The 17,214-nt window shown below is 36.7% G+C and overlaps 1 protein-coding gene and 1 non-coding gene across 2 annotated transcripts in view; one reads left to right on the top strand and one right to left on the bottom strand.

The window, feature by feature from the left end:
• Positions 1 to 219: 219 nt before the first annotated feature.
• trnag-ccc (transfer RNA glycine (anticodon CCC)) lies at positions 220 to 290 on the bottom strand. Its single transcript has one exon. It is a non-coding gene; the product is annotated as a tRNA-Gly (tRNA).
• Positions 291 to 1,752: 1,462 nt separating this feature from the next.
• The window catches only part of LOC107753247 (protein unc-13 homolog D-like), an 18,423-nt gene continuing 2,961 nt past the window's right edge, over positions 1,753 to 17,214 (top strand). Inside the window, exons 1-33 of the mRNA XM_016569366.1 lie at positions 1,753 to 1,964; positions 2,812 to 2,856; positions 2,947 to 2,994; positions 3,150 to 3,206; positions 3,287 to 3,394; positions 3,504 to 3,563; positions 3,843 to 3,909; positions 4,064 to 4,241; positions 4,340 to 4,384; positions 4,487 to 4,558; positions 4,665 to 4,734; positions 4,938 to 5,042; positions 8,104 to 8,196; positions 8,396 to 8,496; positions 8,715 to 8,832; positions 9,897 to 10,018; positions 10,192 to 10,282; positions 10,512 to 10,568; positions 10,678 to 10,775; positions 11,081 to 11,132; positions 11,244 to 11,374; positions 12,030 to 12,150; positions 12,301 to 12,453; positions 12,532 to 12,627; positions 12,744 to 12,950; positions 13,925 to 13,999; positions 14,096 to 14,175; positions 14,275 to 14,380; positions 14,637 to 14,708; positions 14,799 to 14,882; positions 14,961 to 15,081; positions 15,320 to 15,443; positions 16,461 to 16,657. Of these exons, the coding sequence (XP_016424852.1) occupies positions 1,902 to 1,964; positions 2,812 to 2,856; positions 2,947 to 2,994; positions 3,150 to 3,206; positions 3,287 to 3,394; positions 3,504 to 3,563; positions 3,843 to 3,909; positions 4,064 to 4,241; positions 4,340 to 4,384; positions 4,487 to 4,558; positions 4,665 to 4,734; positions 4,938 to 5,042; positions 8,104 to 8,196; positions 8,396 to 8,496; positions 8,715 to 8,832; positions 9,897 to 10,018; positions 10,192 to 10,282; positions 10,512 to 10,568; positions 10,678 to 10,775; positions 11,081 to 11,132; positions 11,244 to 11,374; positions 12,030 to 12,150; positions 12,301 to 12,453; positions 12,532 to 12,627; positions 12,744 to 12,950; positions 13,925 to 13,999; positions 14,096 to 14,175; positions 14,275 to 14,380; positions 14,637 to 14,708; positions 14,799 to 14,882; positions 14,961 to 15,081; positions 15,320 to 15,443; positions 16,461 to 16,657 (3,217 nt within the window). The 5' untranslated portion in view covers positions 1,753 to 1,901. The remainder of the gene's footprint in view (positions 1,965 to 2,811; positions 2,857 to 2,946; positions 2,995 to 3,149; positions 3,207 to 3,286; positions 3,395 to 3,503; positions 3,564 to 3,842; positions 3,910 to 4,063; positions 4,242 to 4,339; positions 4,385 to 4,486; positions 4,559 to 4,664; positions 4,735 to 4,937; positions 5,043 to 8,103; positions 8,197 to 8,395; positions 8,497 to 8,714; positions 8,833 to 9,896; positions 10,019 to 10,191; positions 10,283 to 10,511; positions 10,569 to 10,677; positions 10,776 to 11,080; positions 11,133 to 11,243; positions 11,375 to 12,029; positions 12,151 to 12,300; positions 12,454 to 12,531; positions 12,628 to 12,743; positions 12,951 to 13,924; positions 14,000 to 14,095; positions 14,176 to 14,274; positions 14,381 to 14,636; positions 14,709 to 14,798; positions 14,883 to 14,960; positions 15,082 to 15,319; positions 15,444 to 16,460; positions 16,658 to 17,214) is intronic.

The raw sequence follows: 17,214 nt of genomic DNA, 5'->3' as shown, positions 1-17,214 counted from the left end.
TAATATTAATATAACCTAAATAAATAACTTTATCAGAAAAGATGAGAAAGTGAGCAGGCTTGACATTAGTTTTGAGATGTGCACAGGCGATGCGCTTTATCAGGAGACTTTTGATTATGGTAGGTGAGTCGGTCGACAGCCAGTGAATTACAATTAATAAACGCTTGTTTTTTTTTATAATAGCCTATTTCTGTTTCATTTTAAGAGCTTAATACAGTGTGCGTCGCCCGGGAATCGAACCCGGGTCGCAAGAATGGGAATCTTGCATGATAACACTACACCAGCGGAGCATGCTGCCGAAGGGTTAATATGGTTGACCGGAAGCTGCTCCTTTCCCAGTGAGTCCAAATTTACAATTATTTAGGAATATGACTTGCAGCACAACGAACAACATACCATATGAATTTCAATACGGCTACAACAAACAGTATACAATACTACTAATGTACCACACATCCAGGGTGGAATATATGGGTAAGCATTATAATACAAACTACAGTAAACAGTTTTAGTAAAATATTTAAAATATTTTAAGATTTAAAAAATAAATACATGCATACATACATACATAGCACGCTTCTGCGCTGATTTTATCTTTAACTGTGTTTTGCATATTCGCATCTTTCTCAACACCAGGAGTTCTTCATTATGACCACAAGATGGCGCTTTTACTCTTCACACCGCAGTGGGAACTACAAATAGTTTGGGAGCTTATTATATTATATTATATTATATTCTTATATTATATTATATTATATTATATTATATTATATTATATTATTATATCGAAACATCTTGCAGCCCCCTTGGAGGTTTACAGCTCTAAATATAAAAGGGAAAATGTGTTTATGGGGATTTCCCATTTACAAATGCAATATTAAATTACATGTTGGTGGGATCAAAAAATAATATGTATGACTAAGACTTTCCAAACACTAGCATCACAGTTTTTCCTGCAGGTCACAGATTCAGCAACCCAACTGAAATGGCAAGCTCTCTGCATGGAAAATTATGCTTAACAAAACAAAATTATGCAATATGCCTCTGGACATAGTACAACATTTTTCCTTCTAGTGTAGAGAATACAAATGGTCCTTGGTTTATATGTTTTGTTTTGTTTCAAGTTGTTTAAAAAAAAAACTTGGACAGTTTCTAGAAAAATTACTTTTAAGATTTAAGTCTACATTCTGTCTAGTCAATATCTTCAAATTAATGAGCACTGTAAAAGTTAATCTTTATTTTGAGAAACATAGTCTCCTATTGATTCTTCCCAACAGAGAGTTTGGGAACTGTTAGATTCAACACTGCTTTGCGGTCTGAAGCTTTTTCCTCTCCTAATGCAAATCATTGGTGTTCTTCATTATTACTCAATGTTATCTGTTGATATTCACCAGAACAGATCACACACTGTAAGGACCAGCCACTTCTTTGCAAACAGTGCAAAGCTAGTGTGCTACAGCTACAGACGTGTGACATACACTATGTCAAACCATGGAAACTATGAGAGCAGAGCATCCTGTTTGAAAAGAAGCTATCAAGACTGCACCTTGCTGGTGACACTAAATACATAAAGATAAAGAGTGAGTGGCTTAGAGTTGTGCGTTGTGAGAGAGGAAGGAAGATGGAGTGACAGAACAACATGAGGAGATGACGTGCTAGAAGTTTCTGCTGTATGAAGAAACTGTTCAGTTGCAGGTCCGACCTTTAACAGGAAATGGCAACTTCCGCACCCTAAATGAAACACTGTGCATATAAACATGAGACGTTTTTGACTCAACACTTGTGTCCATTTAGGCGGTTGACTATTTGATATAACAGAGGAAAAGCTGTGAGCATCTGTCACTCACGTTGCTTGTGTTTAGGAGAGCTGAATAATTGGGTGAGGAGTACAGCTGTAAAATATGGTACCAGTCCAAGATGGGGCATCCACACAAGGGGAAAACCTACTTCTTCCTCCTAAAGAGGTTAGTAAAATGCATTACTTTTTAAAAACCTTTTTCTTCTTTGGGTCAAAACTATGTTTTATAACTTGCCTAATATGTTGCATGCTCAAAGCAGTGGTATTAGTTGAGGGTAGGTGACATGACATGTCAAGCAGTGACAACAATTTTAAACTATTTTTTCCAATTCTTTTAGAATTCATTTCAGTTTAGTGACCTCATTTTCATTGAGCAACACTTGTGCTTTAAAAAAAAATTGACACTGCAGCACTATTTTTAGTTACATTAAATGCAAAAAAGAAGAAGAAGAAGAATTAAAATGGTGTTAAAACAGTTTATATAAAAACTGGTTTCTGTTACATGGGTTGCTTTGACATTTATTCAGTTTATTAAATATTACATATTTTTCAGTAAAAACAAGGCGCACTAGCAACATCCTAAACCCATGATGGTGGGTCACTATGATGAAGTTTCCTCACTGCTAATAATAAGGAAGTGCTGCAGTGAAGATAGGCCAACAATCATGCATTTGCATTGGCATGTTCCATGTGGAGCCCGACGCTTGATAACCGAGTACAAAAGTGTTTATGTGATATTATTTTATAAATGATTCCAATTCTACTGGATGTTTTCTAGCAATAAAAATAGGAATATCAGGAATTAGAATAGACAGCGTTATGATGTAATGATATTGTACGTTGTGATGTGTTGTGACTATGAAGTTTTGTGTCTGAATACATGTTAGCAAACAACAATGGTATTTGCATGTAGTTTCTATATCAGTTAACAGTTTGATGATTGCGGAAATGTTGCAGATTGTACATTTATTCAATTTATCAAGTATCTTTGTTTCATTCGTTTATATCTGTAGACCCACATTGAGAGTACAGGGTCGACTCGGATCCGACAGAGGCAGGTACTGTATAATTATTTATGCTTTCTTTCTAAATTTCTGCATTTCTCTCTGAATTTCTGAGTTGAATTGAAGCTCTTCTTTCTCTCTCAGTCCTCACCCGCACGGAGAATGGGCATGACCAGAAAACTGAACAGAAAGGTAAGGAATTATTCATTCTATAATTTCTCACAATTTTTTTTTGAAGAGATTTTAAAACTCTATTGATGCTAGTTCTGTTTTTTTTTTTTTCAAAGAAGGACATTGTATTATGTAAACAAATGATTATATTTGATACAATATAATTGAATTATCAGGATTTCAAAGACTCTGAGAACCCAGAGGAGAGTGAAAAGAGACATAAAGAGAAGGAGGTAATGATTCATCAGAGACTGAGAACTTCAAGTATTTTCCTGTGAGCTTTGCGGAATAATGACTATTATTTTCCCTGCAGCTCAAACCGCTGTACAGGGAGCTTCTGTACACAATCACTCATATTTTAGGAAAAACACACACAAAAGAGCAATACAGTGCCAAGCAGTTACAAGACTATATCAAAGAGGTAACACAATTTTCTGGATTTGTTTGTAGTCTTGTATATTTTACAGTATGGTTGTTATTCGTTTTATAGTTGCATTTCATATTTTTCTTAAATATTCATTCTCTGACAGGCGTTCTCCATGACAGAGGATGAGCATAAAACCTTGAGTGAAAAAGTCCAGAGCATGCTGGTAAGAATTTGACATAAAACATATTATAATATAATCTCCTGTGTAATAAAATCCGCATTATATGTAATCTATAAGGCAGAAAATACAGTCAGTTAGTCATTATTGAACAATACACCCAGACAGGGTGATCAAGACCCCTTATGTGTTCTCATGTGTGTGCAAAAGCATCTGTAAACTTCACAGACCGCAAGAAAAGCTAACCGCCTATACCACATTTTAGTCTGTATTTCATTATGTTGTTATTTACTGAATTACATATGTAAATTTCTCCACGACTAGGCCCCGATCTACAGCCTCATGGTTACAGTGAAACAAGCCAAGGGAATTCTGGGGAAGGACATTAGTGGTATGACTTTATCTGCTTTCTGTTGACTGTGGGTTGTTAATTTTACAGAATAGTAAAAACACAAACAGATCTATTACTGCAGAATGGAGTTTCGGGATTTGAACATAACTACTATCCAGACAACCTCTACATGTATCTGCATATTTGATTACAGGATTCAGTGATCCGTACTGCCTGCTGTCGATCCTATGTGAAGACAAGGAGTCTCGTGCTGGTGGATCATCCAATAAACCTCAGAAAGCAGTAGTTCGGGGTTCAGCTAAAGGGCAGGTGTTGCAGACAACCATAAAGAAACAGACACTCAACCCCATCTGGGACGAGACCTTCAAACTGTGAGTAGGCATTTCTTCTATAGAGAGAGTATTTGAGCAGCTGTTTATACAACTTGTTAACTGACCGTTTTGTCTCAACGCTTGCTTCTTATTTATAGGGAATTTGAAGACATCTCAAATGCCAATTTCCACATTGAGATGTGGTGCGTGAAAAGAACTTGCTTTTTAATAAGAAATACTGACACTGTACTGTACATTTTACATTATGTGTTAATTCTAATCACCTCAATCATGTTTATTTTAAGGGACAAAGATGAAGAGGTGTCACTAGTGCAAAAATTTGATGAGTTTCGCACAAATATCCATGGACTTAAAAGGTTTAAAATCTTTAAAGCTTTTAAATAATACAAACCATTTTAAATAATTAGTATAAATGGTACTGGCATCTAATTTAATTCTGAGTGTTCCACTGTCTCTTCACAGGATGATAAAAGATGCAAAAAAAGAGAAAGGACAGGATGATTTTTTGGGCAATGTTGTTCTAAAGCTGAAGGTATATTGCATAACACTAGTCAATGCTCATCAATTTCATTTTCCATATATCAATTCCAGTTACCAGTTCTTACCTCAGACATTCCATTTTATGCCATATTTAAAGGAATATTATAATATATTATAAAGTACAAAGATATCTCAATCTCTTATATTTCTGTTGCATGGCATGTGTTTTATGTACTGTATGTGTGTTGTGGGCAGGACCTGCATTGCACAGAGGACACATGGTATAACCTGGAGCCCCGAACAGAGACATACCCAGACAGAGGACAGTGTCATCTTCAGCTTAAATTCATTCATAAAGAGGTGAAAGCTTGTTTTCTCCTGTATCAGCAGGCCATCAAGTTGTCTAGTACTTCAAAATTGTGGTATTTGTTTGGTGACTCGTAAAGATCACAAGGGGATCTGCAAAGTGTCGCAAGTACTTTTTTTTTTAAAGAAGTGTCATTTTAAAATATCTTTTTAAAAAGTGAAGTGCAACTGTATGAATGACCAGAGCATGTGGTCTTATTTTCAGTTCATCTTGAACTAAATATTTTAGAAAACTGAACCTAAATATCTATGCATTAGAATGTGTGGCAGGGTTATTATAATTAACTAAAACTAAAAGTATTAATACATTGTTAATTGAAATAAAGCTGAAATAAAATAAAATCTAAGTATTAGATAAAAAAAATTGATGGAGATGAAACTGCCTTGACAACTAACTGCAATATGGTGGATCATCCAATAAACCTCAGAAAGCAGTAGTGCGGGATTCAGCTAAAGGACAAGTGTTGCAGACAACCATAAAGAAACAGACACTCAACCCCATCTGGGATGAGACCTTCAAACTGTGAGTAGGCATATCTTCCATAGAGAGAGTATTTGACCAGCTATACAACTTGCTGATTGATTGATCGTTTTGTCTGAACGCTTGCTTCTTTTTACAGGGAATTTGAAGACATCTCAAATGCCAATTTCCACATTGAGATGTGGTGCGTGAAAAGAACTTGCTTTTTAATAAGAAATACTGACACTGTACTGTACATTTTACATTATGTGTTAATTCTAATCACCTCAATCATGTTTATTTTAAGGGACAAAGATGAAGAGGTGTCACTAGTGCAAAAATTTGATGAGTTTCGCACAAACATCCATGGACTTAGGAGGTTTGAAACATTTAAAGCTTTTAAATCATGCAAGCCATTGTAAATAAATAATTATTTTTAAGCAAAAATATTTTTAATAATTCTTATTAATGGTGCTGGCATTGAATTTAATGCTGAGTGTTCAACTGTCTCTTCACAGGATGATAAAAGATGCAAAAAAATTGAAAGGCCAAGATGATTTTCTGGGGAATGTTGTTCTAAAGCTGAAGGTATTTTGCATAAAATTTGTCAATGCTCATCATTTTGATTTTCCATATATCAATTCCAGTTACCAGTTCTTACCTCAGACATTCCATTTTATGCCATATTTAAAGGAATATTATAATATATTATAAAGTACAAAGATATCTCAATCTCTTATATTTCTGTTGCATGGCATGTGTTTTATGTACTGTATGTGTGTTGTGGGCAGGACCTGCATTGCACAGAGGACACATGGTATAACCTGGAGCCCCGAACAGAGACGTACCCAGACAGAGGACGGTGTCATCTTCAGCTTAAATATATTCATAAAGAGGTAAAAGCTTTTTTTGCTCCTATGTTAATCAGCAGGCCATCAAGTTTTCCAGTACTTAAAAATTGTGGTTTTTGTCTGGTTAACTCGTAAAGATCACAAAGGGATCTTCTACTGTGTTGCAAGTACGTCTTTTCAGTTTTTTTTTTTTTTTTAAGAAATGTCATTTTTAGAAATATCTTTTTAAAAAGTGAAGTGCAACTGTGTGAATGACCAGAGCATGTGGAATTATTTTCAGTTCATCTTGTAATTTTTGAAAACTGAACCTAAATGCATTAGAATGTGTGAATTAATTATCATTAACTAAAACTAAAACTATTAACATTGCTAATTGAAATAAAATAAAATATAAGTATTAGAGTTAAAGCACTAAAATTACTAACTGGAAATAAACAAGAATTAATCCTGGAACTGAAAAAAAAAAACTAATTAAATCTAAATGGTAATATTTATGAAAAAAAAACTAATACAAATGACAAAAGCACATAAAATTACAAAACTATATTGATGTGAAGTATGTTATCTAAAAGTGAAAGAGACTCAAAGTTGTGAGAAATAATCTGGAATAAAGCGTCTGTTTGTGCACTGGTCTTGACACCTTTGAAACAGACCAAACCAGAGATTAAAGGCAGAGTAAGCGATTTCTGGTAGCCAATGGAGAAAAAATCCTCAGCGCCTGCATTGGGGAAATGTGCTTGTGAAGCAGTAGGAGAGACCTTTAGTCTGTTGTTCTCGTTCTTTAGGTGCTTTAAACTGAGTCGCTGAGCTTCAATCTGCTGAGTCAGCAGTGGAGAATCTATCACTTGCACTCCAGCAGCTGCACACACACCTTTCACACACAGAACAAATTACTGCATGTTAACCAGTGTTAATTTTGACAGCAAATTTTGATTTGCTTGATTTGAAATTATTCGCCAATGAAATTAAAGGCAGTGTAAGTGATTTCTGGTAGCCAATGTTTATATTTGAAATCACCAAAACAAACACGCCCCTACCCCAAAAGGGTCTTGCCCCTATTTTGATAGCTCCGCCCCACATATACGTACGCAACCCAGGCAACGATTAGTTCTGTGAAACAAAGCAAAACCAATGTTACACCGTGTCTACGGACGTGAGCGGCGCGGCGCAACAAATCCCCGACAGAAAACTGCTGCGGGGTTCAATTTATGCCGTGCTGACACACATTTCAAATGGTTTTCAACGGTCGTTTGACCTCTTTCTCGCGTCCAGTGTAGGCAGACTTTAGTTGTTGTAGACACGGTGTTACTCACCTATTGAGAAGAAACAAAGCAACCTCGGCGTCCGATCGCAGGCCTCCGCTCCTTGAGTTCTCTCCAGCACTGGAAAGCTGATCCAATATTTTACACGGGTCCTACTTCTTGCCTTGTCGTTCCGCAGACGTTTTCCTCTTTTGTTTTTTATCCGCCATCTCTATCTTTCTGTCGCTCGGCTCGGCTAATGTCCATCCCATGCACTGAACGCGCTCTCCTCCACATCACGAGTAGACACGCCCCTTATTGCTGATTGGTTACAAGTTTGTTTTGCTATTCGGCCCGAATCAGTTTTCTAAAGTGTTTTTGAAAAATCACATACCCTGCCTTTAACATTGCAAACTGTCTATTATACTTTTAGTATACTTCAGATAGTTTATGACTGAATGACAGAGCCTTAGCTTACATTTAATTTGATTAATTTATTACAGAGAGATGAGACCCTGAGTGCTGGACGGAGTCCTTATGTGAATTACTGTGGCATCCTGCAGCAGTTTGTTCAAGCCCATATCTCTAAACAACAGGTACACATTTAACAGAGAATTTATGAAAGCTTCTCTAAAAATCATGAAATATCTTAAACGGCCACTGGTTGTGTAAGCTCCAACATCACTTCCTGCTGCACAATACTCTTTATATACTGTAAAGTTTAAACACAGCTTTTCTTTTCACAACACATTCACACTGTTTTCTGTTTTTCAATGCCACTCTCTCACCACTCAGGACAGTAATCCATGGAAGGGAGAGTTGTGTGGGGAGGGGACAGCCCTGCTCGAGCACTACGCCAACCAGAATGACATTTCACCTTTTCTCCAAGACTTGGCGTAAGAATATGCCATCACTGATCTGAAAGCAAGACTGATAAAATGAACACTGCAGACCAGACAGTGTTGATTTGTGCTTTTTAGGGACAGTTTTTAACATGTTTTAACTACATCCCCATGTACAATGAGCTCAGCGTGCTGTTTAGATGTATTGATTGAATGGAGTACATGCTGATGGATTTAAATCTCTTGTGTGGGTTGTTTGTGGTGCTGCACAGGAAGTGGGTGGCCTACAGCAAACTTTACCAAAGCCTGGAGGTGGACTCAACTGTGCTTTTCCAGCAGCTAACCAGTATAGAGTACCACTGGGACCAACAGGAACTCCCCTACCTGCAGGTTGGTGATTCTTGTGTGGTATTTTGCCCCTGTGATTTGAAAGCTGAAACCCACAGCTTTCAGAGTGGGTGTAGATGTACAGAATTAGAACTTTCTACACTGCATCATGAGCAGGGATGTTGCTACAGGGTCACATGATGTTTTAGCAATTTATCACATAAATCATCAGTGTTATGGGCTGATATCAAGTCTCATCGTCATGCTGTGGTAAAGTTGAGCTGTTTTTGCTGTCACAAGAAAGCCAAACATTTTATCAGCAGCTAAAAATTTTATGTGATAAACATTTTTATTCTAGTCATTTTTGTCTTCTATGTATGTGTGTGATTTACTGTGAGTCACTTTTGATCAATTTAAAGGGGTAGTTCACCCATAAATGAAAATTCACTTAATCACCCTTAAAGGGGTGGTTGACTGTTTTTTTTATAGGCTTGACTGTGTTTATGGGGTGCAGTCTAACATGTGTTAATGCTTCGTTTGTTAAAAAACCTTTATTCCACACCGCTTTAATCTCCGTTTGCATTGAACTTTCAGCTTCGTAACTTTGCAGATATTGTTTGTGATCAAACAGCAACATTACACACTAACTAACATTAAAAAAGTGAAATCGCAATCAACCACCCCTTTAAGTTGTTCCTAACCTGAGTTTTTTTTTTCTCCTGTTAAACACAACATTTGGAAGAATATTCATAACCAAACAGTTGCTGGTAGACATTGATTTCCATTAAAAAAAATTCTATATTTGACAACTTAAGGGTGAGTAAATGATGACAGAATTTTCATTTTTGGGTGAACGATCCCTTTAATGCATCCTTGCTGAATTAAAGTATTAATTTCTTTTTTTTTTTAAATACTGACCCCAAACTTTTGAACGATAATACATTTAAAACCAGATCAGCATATTAGAGTGATTTTTAATGGACTTTCGGGACACTGAAGACTGAAGTAGTGGCTGATAAAAATTCAGCCAGGCTTTCAAGGGAATAATTTACAGTTTAAAATATGTTAAAATTGAAAAGATTTTAAAAAACATATTAAACATGTTAAACATGTTTGCACGGCAACAGAAACAGGAGCTAGGTGACTCTCTACATGGGTTTCTGCAGTATGGGCTCTGCTTAGTGTCTAAATACAGGGACATCTATCCTCCAACCCCTAAAACAACACCACGACTACAAACTCTGCTCAGGTAACACACATATACTTGCAAAACATAAGTTAGCAATCATTAATAATTTGTTTATATATATATATATATATAATATATATATATATATATGTGTGTGTGTGTGTGTGTGTGTGTGTGTATAATGTTGTTTATATGCTAAAATCTCATAAAGTATATTTATGTTTTGTGTGTAGGGTTCTTGTTCAGATTTGTAAGACCCGAGCATTTCAGAAGCTCAATCCTGCTCAGTTTGACTTACATGTTGAGGTCATAGATGCTGTTGTTGTGAGTAACAAAATCTGATTAAAACGATTAAGTATATAGATAAAGTAAATATAGTATACAGATTAAGTATATAGAACTATATAGATGTTATATACTGTACATCACAATAAAACACTTTTTAAAAATGTTTTTCTGTGTATTTGAGAACAAAGAGGCTAGTTTTTGGGCTTTACATGCGTGACTCAATTTGTATAATTTAGTCACCTAAAGCATGTCCCATTTCTCCCAGAATGGCACAGAAGAGTGGTTTAACATCAAAAAAGGTTTACATCAACCCATGACCAAGGTGAGAAACCATGCCGATTATTGACATTGATTCTATATGCATATAAAACATATATTATTCCAGTAAGTTTAGATGTGAGTTGAGGGTCTTTATAAGTGCTCTTTGACAGGATCCGTTGGAGTCCATCAGTGCCCTCTCTCAGTTGATTGGAGAAGTACAAGAAGACATTAGACTCAGTAAAGATGTCTGGAATAAGGTGTTTGTCAGGTAAAAGTAATGAACTGTATTTTAAAATGTAACCAATGCGTATAATAATGACATTTATAAGGTTTAGCTTCTTTTCTGTTGTAATTTAGTCAGCTAATTAACTTCTAAACATCTTCAGGATGTTGGAGCTGAATACATGTGCTGCTCATTGAATATATTTTCATTGAGAAGGCCATTTTTTGTGCCACTGAAATTAATGGACAGTTAAATTGATAGCCATTCTTGTCCATCACATCACTGATGAGAAGTCATGATTGTATGATTCTCTTTATAATAAAATACTCTCTCTCTCTCTCTGTTTCCAGTGCTGTGCAGTTGGATGTTTTCACTGTGGTTTACCGAAAACTGGACTCTCTGGTGAGAATCAAGAAATTTACATAAAACACTATTGTGCATTTTTTCTCTAATCAGGCTTTTTCTATGGTCAGTAGATCATTGGTTGTCCCTTATTTGTGTGCGTGTGAACAGCTGGCTGATGAGTTACAGGCTACCCTCTCTCAGTTGGAGAATCAAATGGATCAGCCGCTGGCAAACGGCCTGTTTCCTGTGTATCTTAACTTGCAAGCCATCCACAAAGATAAAGCCTTCTTACAAAAAAGGTCAGTCCTACAATCAGCTGTAACTTCTGAGTTGTTACATACAGTACAGATTATTTTGTGTTGTACTCAAAATCTGTTAAAATCTCAACCCAATGTAATGACTTCCTTAGCATCTAGGATAATTCACCAAAAAATTTAAATTTACTCACCCTCAGGCCGTCTAAGAAGTAGATGAGAGTAAAGATGGATCCTTAAATTTGCAGTGAATGGGTCCTGAGTACAAACTGCTGATAAAAACATCACAATAATCCACACGACTCCAGTCCTTCAGTTCACATCTTATGAAGTGAAATGCTGCCTGTTTGTAAACAAATCCATTATTAAGGCGTTTTAACTTTAAATTGGCGAGTACATTTTCAGCAGATTTTTATTTTTTGGTGAACTATTCCTTTATTCCTTTCTTCGGTAGAGCACAAAAGAATGTTGGCAACTAGAAAATTTTGGGTCCCACTGACTTTCATGGTATGGACAAAAACATACTATGGAAGTCAATTGTACCTGAAATTGTTTGGTTGCTAAGTTACAACATTCTTCAAAATATCATCTTTTGTTTTCTATGAAGAACGAAAGTCATACAGGAACAACATGAGAGGGAATAAATGATGACAGAATTTTTGAGTGGACTATCCCTTTAAACATGAAATTTCTCTTTCAGGGGGAAGTTACTGCAGCTCACAAGTTTCCATGAGGACTTCAGAGATGCTCTTCCATACTGGTTAAATAAAGCCTTTAGCACCACAATGGAGAGGGTGGAAAAAGCTGTGCATGTGGATCAGGTAAGACTCTCTGAAACACTGTCGACACTTGGTCGTCATTGTACTTGTGAATTTCCATTAAGCAAAAATGAAAATGGCTGGTTACATTGCACATTGACTTAAAGCTGAAGGGAAATACACACTCACATTCTCTTTCTCTCTTTTTTTTAGTTGCAGCCGCTGCAGACCGGAGGAGTTCCCATCAAGCACAGCTCTTCTGCAGTGGATATTGCAGCATGTTTGCATCCTATTGCTCAGCTCTGGGAACATTTGAGCTGGCCTGACCCGGAGGAGGCCTTCATGCTTATGGTCAAACTCACAGAGGTACACACACACACACACACACAAATTTTAGCATTTCATTGAATTGTGGGATGTATAAATTTGCATTGTTTGTTACAGGATGTGTGCAAGATTGCATCAACCTACTGTCAGATGCTGAAGACTCGAGTGAAGGAGCTCTCTGTAAACTCAGATCGAGAAAGTGCTATAAAAATGGTGAGCTGATGATGATGTGGAACTGTATGTGGTGTGTGGTCTTTAACTTTGCATTGTGTTTTAGCTTGATCATCTGCATGTTTTACAATAACCCCTCATGGTTTATGTATATTTAGCTGTGCGTGGTGGTGAACGATCTAGAGCATCTGCACACCGTTTTGACACGTCTACCGCAGCAGCTACACTGGGCGGGGCTCCGGGAGCGCACGCGACACGTGATTGGAGATACTCAGTTCCAGAACACACTTCCATCACAGCTGCAACACACACAGTCTGCCCTGAACCGAGAGATCCGCTCTGCAGTTGAAACACTCGGGAAGAAGGTATCATATCTGCGATTACATCATCAATAGCATCGGTTAAAGATTCCATTTGTGTCATAATATATCACTATTGAGAGAAGGTGTCTCCAAACTGCCATATATACTGTTCTCAAAAGTATGATGGGAATAATCTGCTTCAAAATCCTAAAAATCAGCCTCATCAGAAAGGTTCTCAGAAATGTTTCATGACATGAATGCGGTTGCTTTTTTGTTGAACAGAGAAACAGGTAGTGTTATAACCTCTCTCACATCTACATAAGCTCTTCCTGAGATGGTGCAATAAGACACTTTCACAACAACTAGAACACACATTTTGCCATGTTTCTTGGGTAACACTTTATTTGTTATTTAGACATTCTGCTAACTATAAGTAACTTTGCAACTACTAATAGTCATTGAAGTATTAGTAGACATTCTACTGACTATAAGTAACTTTGCAAGTATTTCATCTTATTCTACTAACTGTAAACCTAACCTAACAGTCTGCTAATACTCTGAGTGTTAGTTGACATGTAGTTGCAAATTAATGAGAGTTAGTTGACTTGTAGTTGCAAAGTTACTTATAGTTAGTAGAAGATCTAAAGTGGACTATCGAAATTTCACGAGTTCGCCTGCCCATTCAGGCCTGCCAGATAATGGTAAACAAGCTTGGCTTGTTGTCTGCGAATGAGGCTTGAACCCGAATGGCTTGCTGTCCGCGAAGGAGGCTCGAACCCGAGGCTCAGCTCAAGCCCCGAGTAAGAACCCCCTCCCCTTATGATGGTACAGTGTGGAGGAAAAAGAGAAGAAGGGGAGGTGGAGGGATGCCGAAAGAATTGTCGCTGGAACGGAGCAATGACTGCTGCTTATATACGGTCGTAGCGATGATTGACAGGCTGATGATTGACAGGCTGATGATTGACTGGATGATTAAGCTCCTCCCAAACTTGCATCGGAAACTTCAAAGTGTGACTGTTTCTTGTGTCTCTTTTTAGTTAAACAAAGACATTGAGACACATGTTCGCAACATGGCTTCACGTCAAAGGCTTCCTTCCAGATCTACAGAGGACGTAAGGGATATGTTTTTGACTTTTATCAGCTTGAAGCATGAAATTACATTTTTCTAAACCACTGCAACACTGAGTGTCTGGCTCTCTTATCTCCAGGCCGTGGTTCCTTTGATGAAATACCTTGAGAAAGAACTACAGTATATGAATGAGAATTTGGTTCAGGAGAATTTTAATAGGTATCCTAAAAAAAATTTCAGCCTGACTATATCTGTATATTTTTGTTGCTTTCACTGTAGTTGATCAGCATTCGTGATATTTTTAATTTTCTCTTTCAGTCTTCTTACTCCATTGTGGATGAACTCGGTTAAGATTCTGCATCAGATGTTTCTGCAGGAGGATAGTAACCTGGTTTACTTTCAGAGATTGTTGTACGCTCTGCAGGTTAGTCTTTCAGCCTAATGCTATTAATATTGCAATGTAGCATCATGTAACTGGTCTTGTACTGTTTGTGCTAGAGACACAAATGATACCTCCGATTGTGTGGTTTGTTTCTAAACTGTCAGACTTAGAATTTTCCACCCAGGACCACATATTAATGCATTAGAAACACTCAGAACACCTTAGCAATGCCTTGGCAACCACCTTATATTTTATATTTTCTTCAGAAATGTACTTTTATGTGTTTGTTCTCTGGCAGTGCTTAGAACAGTGTTTTCATGCTGAAGGGAATGGACTTTCTCTTGAAACACTACATACTGAGGAATATAAGGTCAGTGTTATTCTTTTATGCTCTTCGTGTGCTGTTTTTCTTCCCTTTCGTTCCCATTCAAATATGTGTATTCGATTTTTGTTTCCTCAGACTCTACGGGCAAACCTGACACAAAACTCTTTAAGTTGTAATCAGCTGATAGAGAAGTTCTTTGAGAGAAAAGTGTGGGAACAGGTGGGATCACAGATCAGGAAATCACCCATAGAACCCAGCGAAGTGTTACTGACATGGATTTGTTTACATTTCCTACAGAAAGTGTTTAATGGAGAGAAATACGGAGCTGTCACTCTCATCACCTCGTACAAACGCTCAGAGAACAAACTGCATGTAGAGGTTCTCAACGCCGTCAATCTAATTCCTCTCGACTCAAATGGTGAGCAGACGAACACATTTTATACTATGCTGGTTACTCTTAAAAAAAAAAGTGGAAATCTGTGGTATTTATAGAAGAAATTGATAAATCAAGAGTCAGTAGGTCTTGAAACTATAGTGCTTTGACACCGACAACACTTAAAGTTGTCTGAATGTCATTGCATTAGATAAATATCAGAATTAGCAACTTTATGCCTCTGATCTCTGTTGAGTATGAAACTGGATTTTGTCCATTACAGGTTCCAGTGACCCTTTCGTTCAGCTGTCTCTAGAACCAAAGCACTTGTTCCCTCAAGTAGAACCACGATCCACCAAAATCAAGAACTGCGATCTCAACCCATTGTTCGAAGAGTCCTTTGAATTGTATGTGCACTATTTCAGTTCACTTTTAGAGTCCAAAGCCACCCAAAAACTCCCTTTTCTCTCAAAGCTCCCACTCACTAGATTCTCAGAAGGGAAATGGAAAATGGGAAAAAAAGAAAAAACCTTAAAGAATGAAAGGGAAAAGCTTATTTTCACCATGGAATTAAAAAAAAAAGGTAATTGCAACTTTATCTCAATTCTGTATTTTCTTGCAATTCTGAGGAAAAAAAGTCAAAATTGCGAGATGTTAACTTGCAATTGTGAAATATAAATTAGCAATTCTTAGAAAAAAAGTGAGAATTGTGAGATACAAACTTGCAATTGTGGGAAAAAGTCAAAATGGTCAGATAAGTCGCAATTACCTTTTTTATATGTTTTTATTCCATGGCATAAACAAAAAAAACTAAAATAGAATTGCAAGATGTAAAGTCAGAATTCTGAAAAAAAAAAAGTGAGAATTGCAATATATAAACTCACAATTTAAAGGGAAAAAAATATTTTTTTTAAATAAAAAAAATTGCAATTGGAAGGGGGGGGTGGAATCAGGATTGTGAGATAAAAAGTTGCAATTACCATTTTGATATTTTAATTCTGTGGCAGAAATAAGCTTCCATAGAAAAGTCAGTCTCCCTCTTATTCTTAAATAAAGTCTTATTTTTCTCCTATTTACAAACCACACACTCAAGTAATCACACTAATTCCTTTATTACTACATGCCACACACAAACTTCCATTTCCCAGCTCTCTTTTTGAGGAAAGCTCGAATTGAGGGTTTTTAAAGCCTTTCAGTAACCTGTATCACCTCACCTGTGTTCTTTTATTAGCCCAATCCACATCAGGTAGCCTATTAGCATGTTGTACATCCCAAACAGCACTAGCAGAGGGTGACAGAGAAAGAAAGACACAGAGAGAGAGAGAGAGAGCAAATACAAACTGTTAATCTGATTAGAGATGGCTGGTTTTAGATTGTTGTTGTTTTATGGTTGTAATGCGGTTTCTGTCCTCTGGGGGGCACAGTATCATTACATTAGAGCAGTGCACGTCTCCCGGAGCATGTCTGCTGGTGACAGTGCTGGACCATGACACTTTGAGGAGTGATGACTTCGAAGGAGAGGCGTTCCTCTCTCTTAAAGCGGTGCCAGGAGTCGGAGGTGGACAGCATAATCCCACACCTGCACAGATCCGTTTACCTTTGATGCACCCCAAACCCAACAGTATGTCACTTCCTGTTATATGCACAACATTTAGTGCATTAAGAAACTAAACTGATCTGTTCTATTTGTTATGTAAAACTGTTAACATTTAGATCATGTTTCACAAAAGAAAATATTAAGTTGGAATGACCCAGGAGAATAAATGACAAAATTAACACTTTTTCAATTTTATTTAGCAAGGGTGCATTAAATTGATCATGTGTCAGTAAAGTCATTATAATGTTACAAAAAGACTTCCGTTTCATATAATTGCTGTTCTTTTGAACTTTCTATTCATCAAAGAAACTAAAAAAAAAAAAAAAATCATGGTTTCCACAAAAATATTAAGCAGCAAAACTGTTTTCAAAATTGATTATAATACGAAGACTGAAGAAATGGCTGCAAATTCAGCATTGCATCACAGGAATAAATTACATTTTAAAATATATTCAAATAGAAAACAGTTATTTAAAAAAAAAAAATCAGTGTTATTGTTTTTAGTGTGTTTGATCAATAAACGCAGCCTTGGTGAGCATAGCTTCTTTGTAAAGTTTTGACAGTAGTGTCTATATATATAT

This window comes from Sinocyclocheilus rhinocerous, unplaced genomic scaffold, assembly GCF_001515625.1.
Source record: "Sinocyclocheilus rhinocerous isolate Xijiao unplaced genomic scaffold, SAMN03320098_v1.1 scaffold411, whole genome shotgun sequence".
Taxonomy (NCBI): domain Eukaryota; kingdom Metazoa; phylum Chordata; class Actinopteri; order Cypriniformes; family Cyprinidae; genus Sinocyclocheilus; species Sinocyclocheilus rhinocerous.
This window is presented reverse-complemented; position numbering and strand designations above follow the sequence as displayed.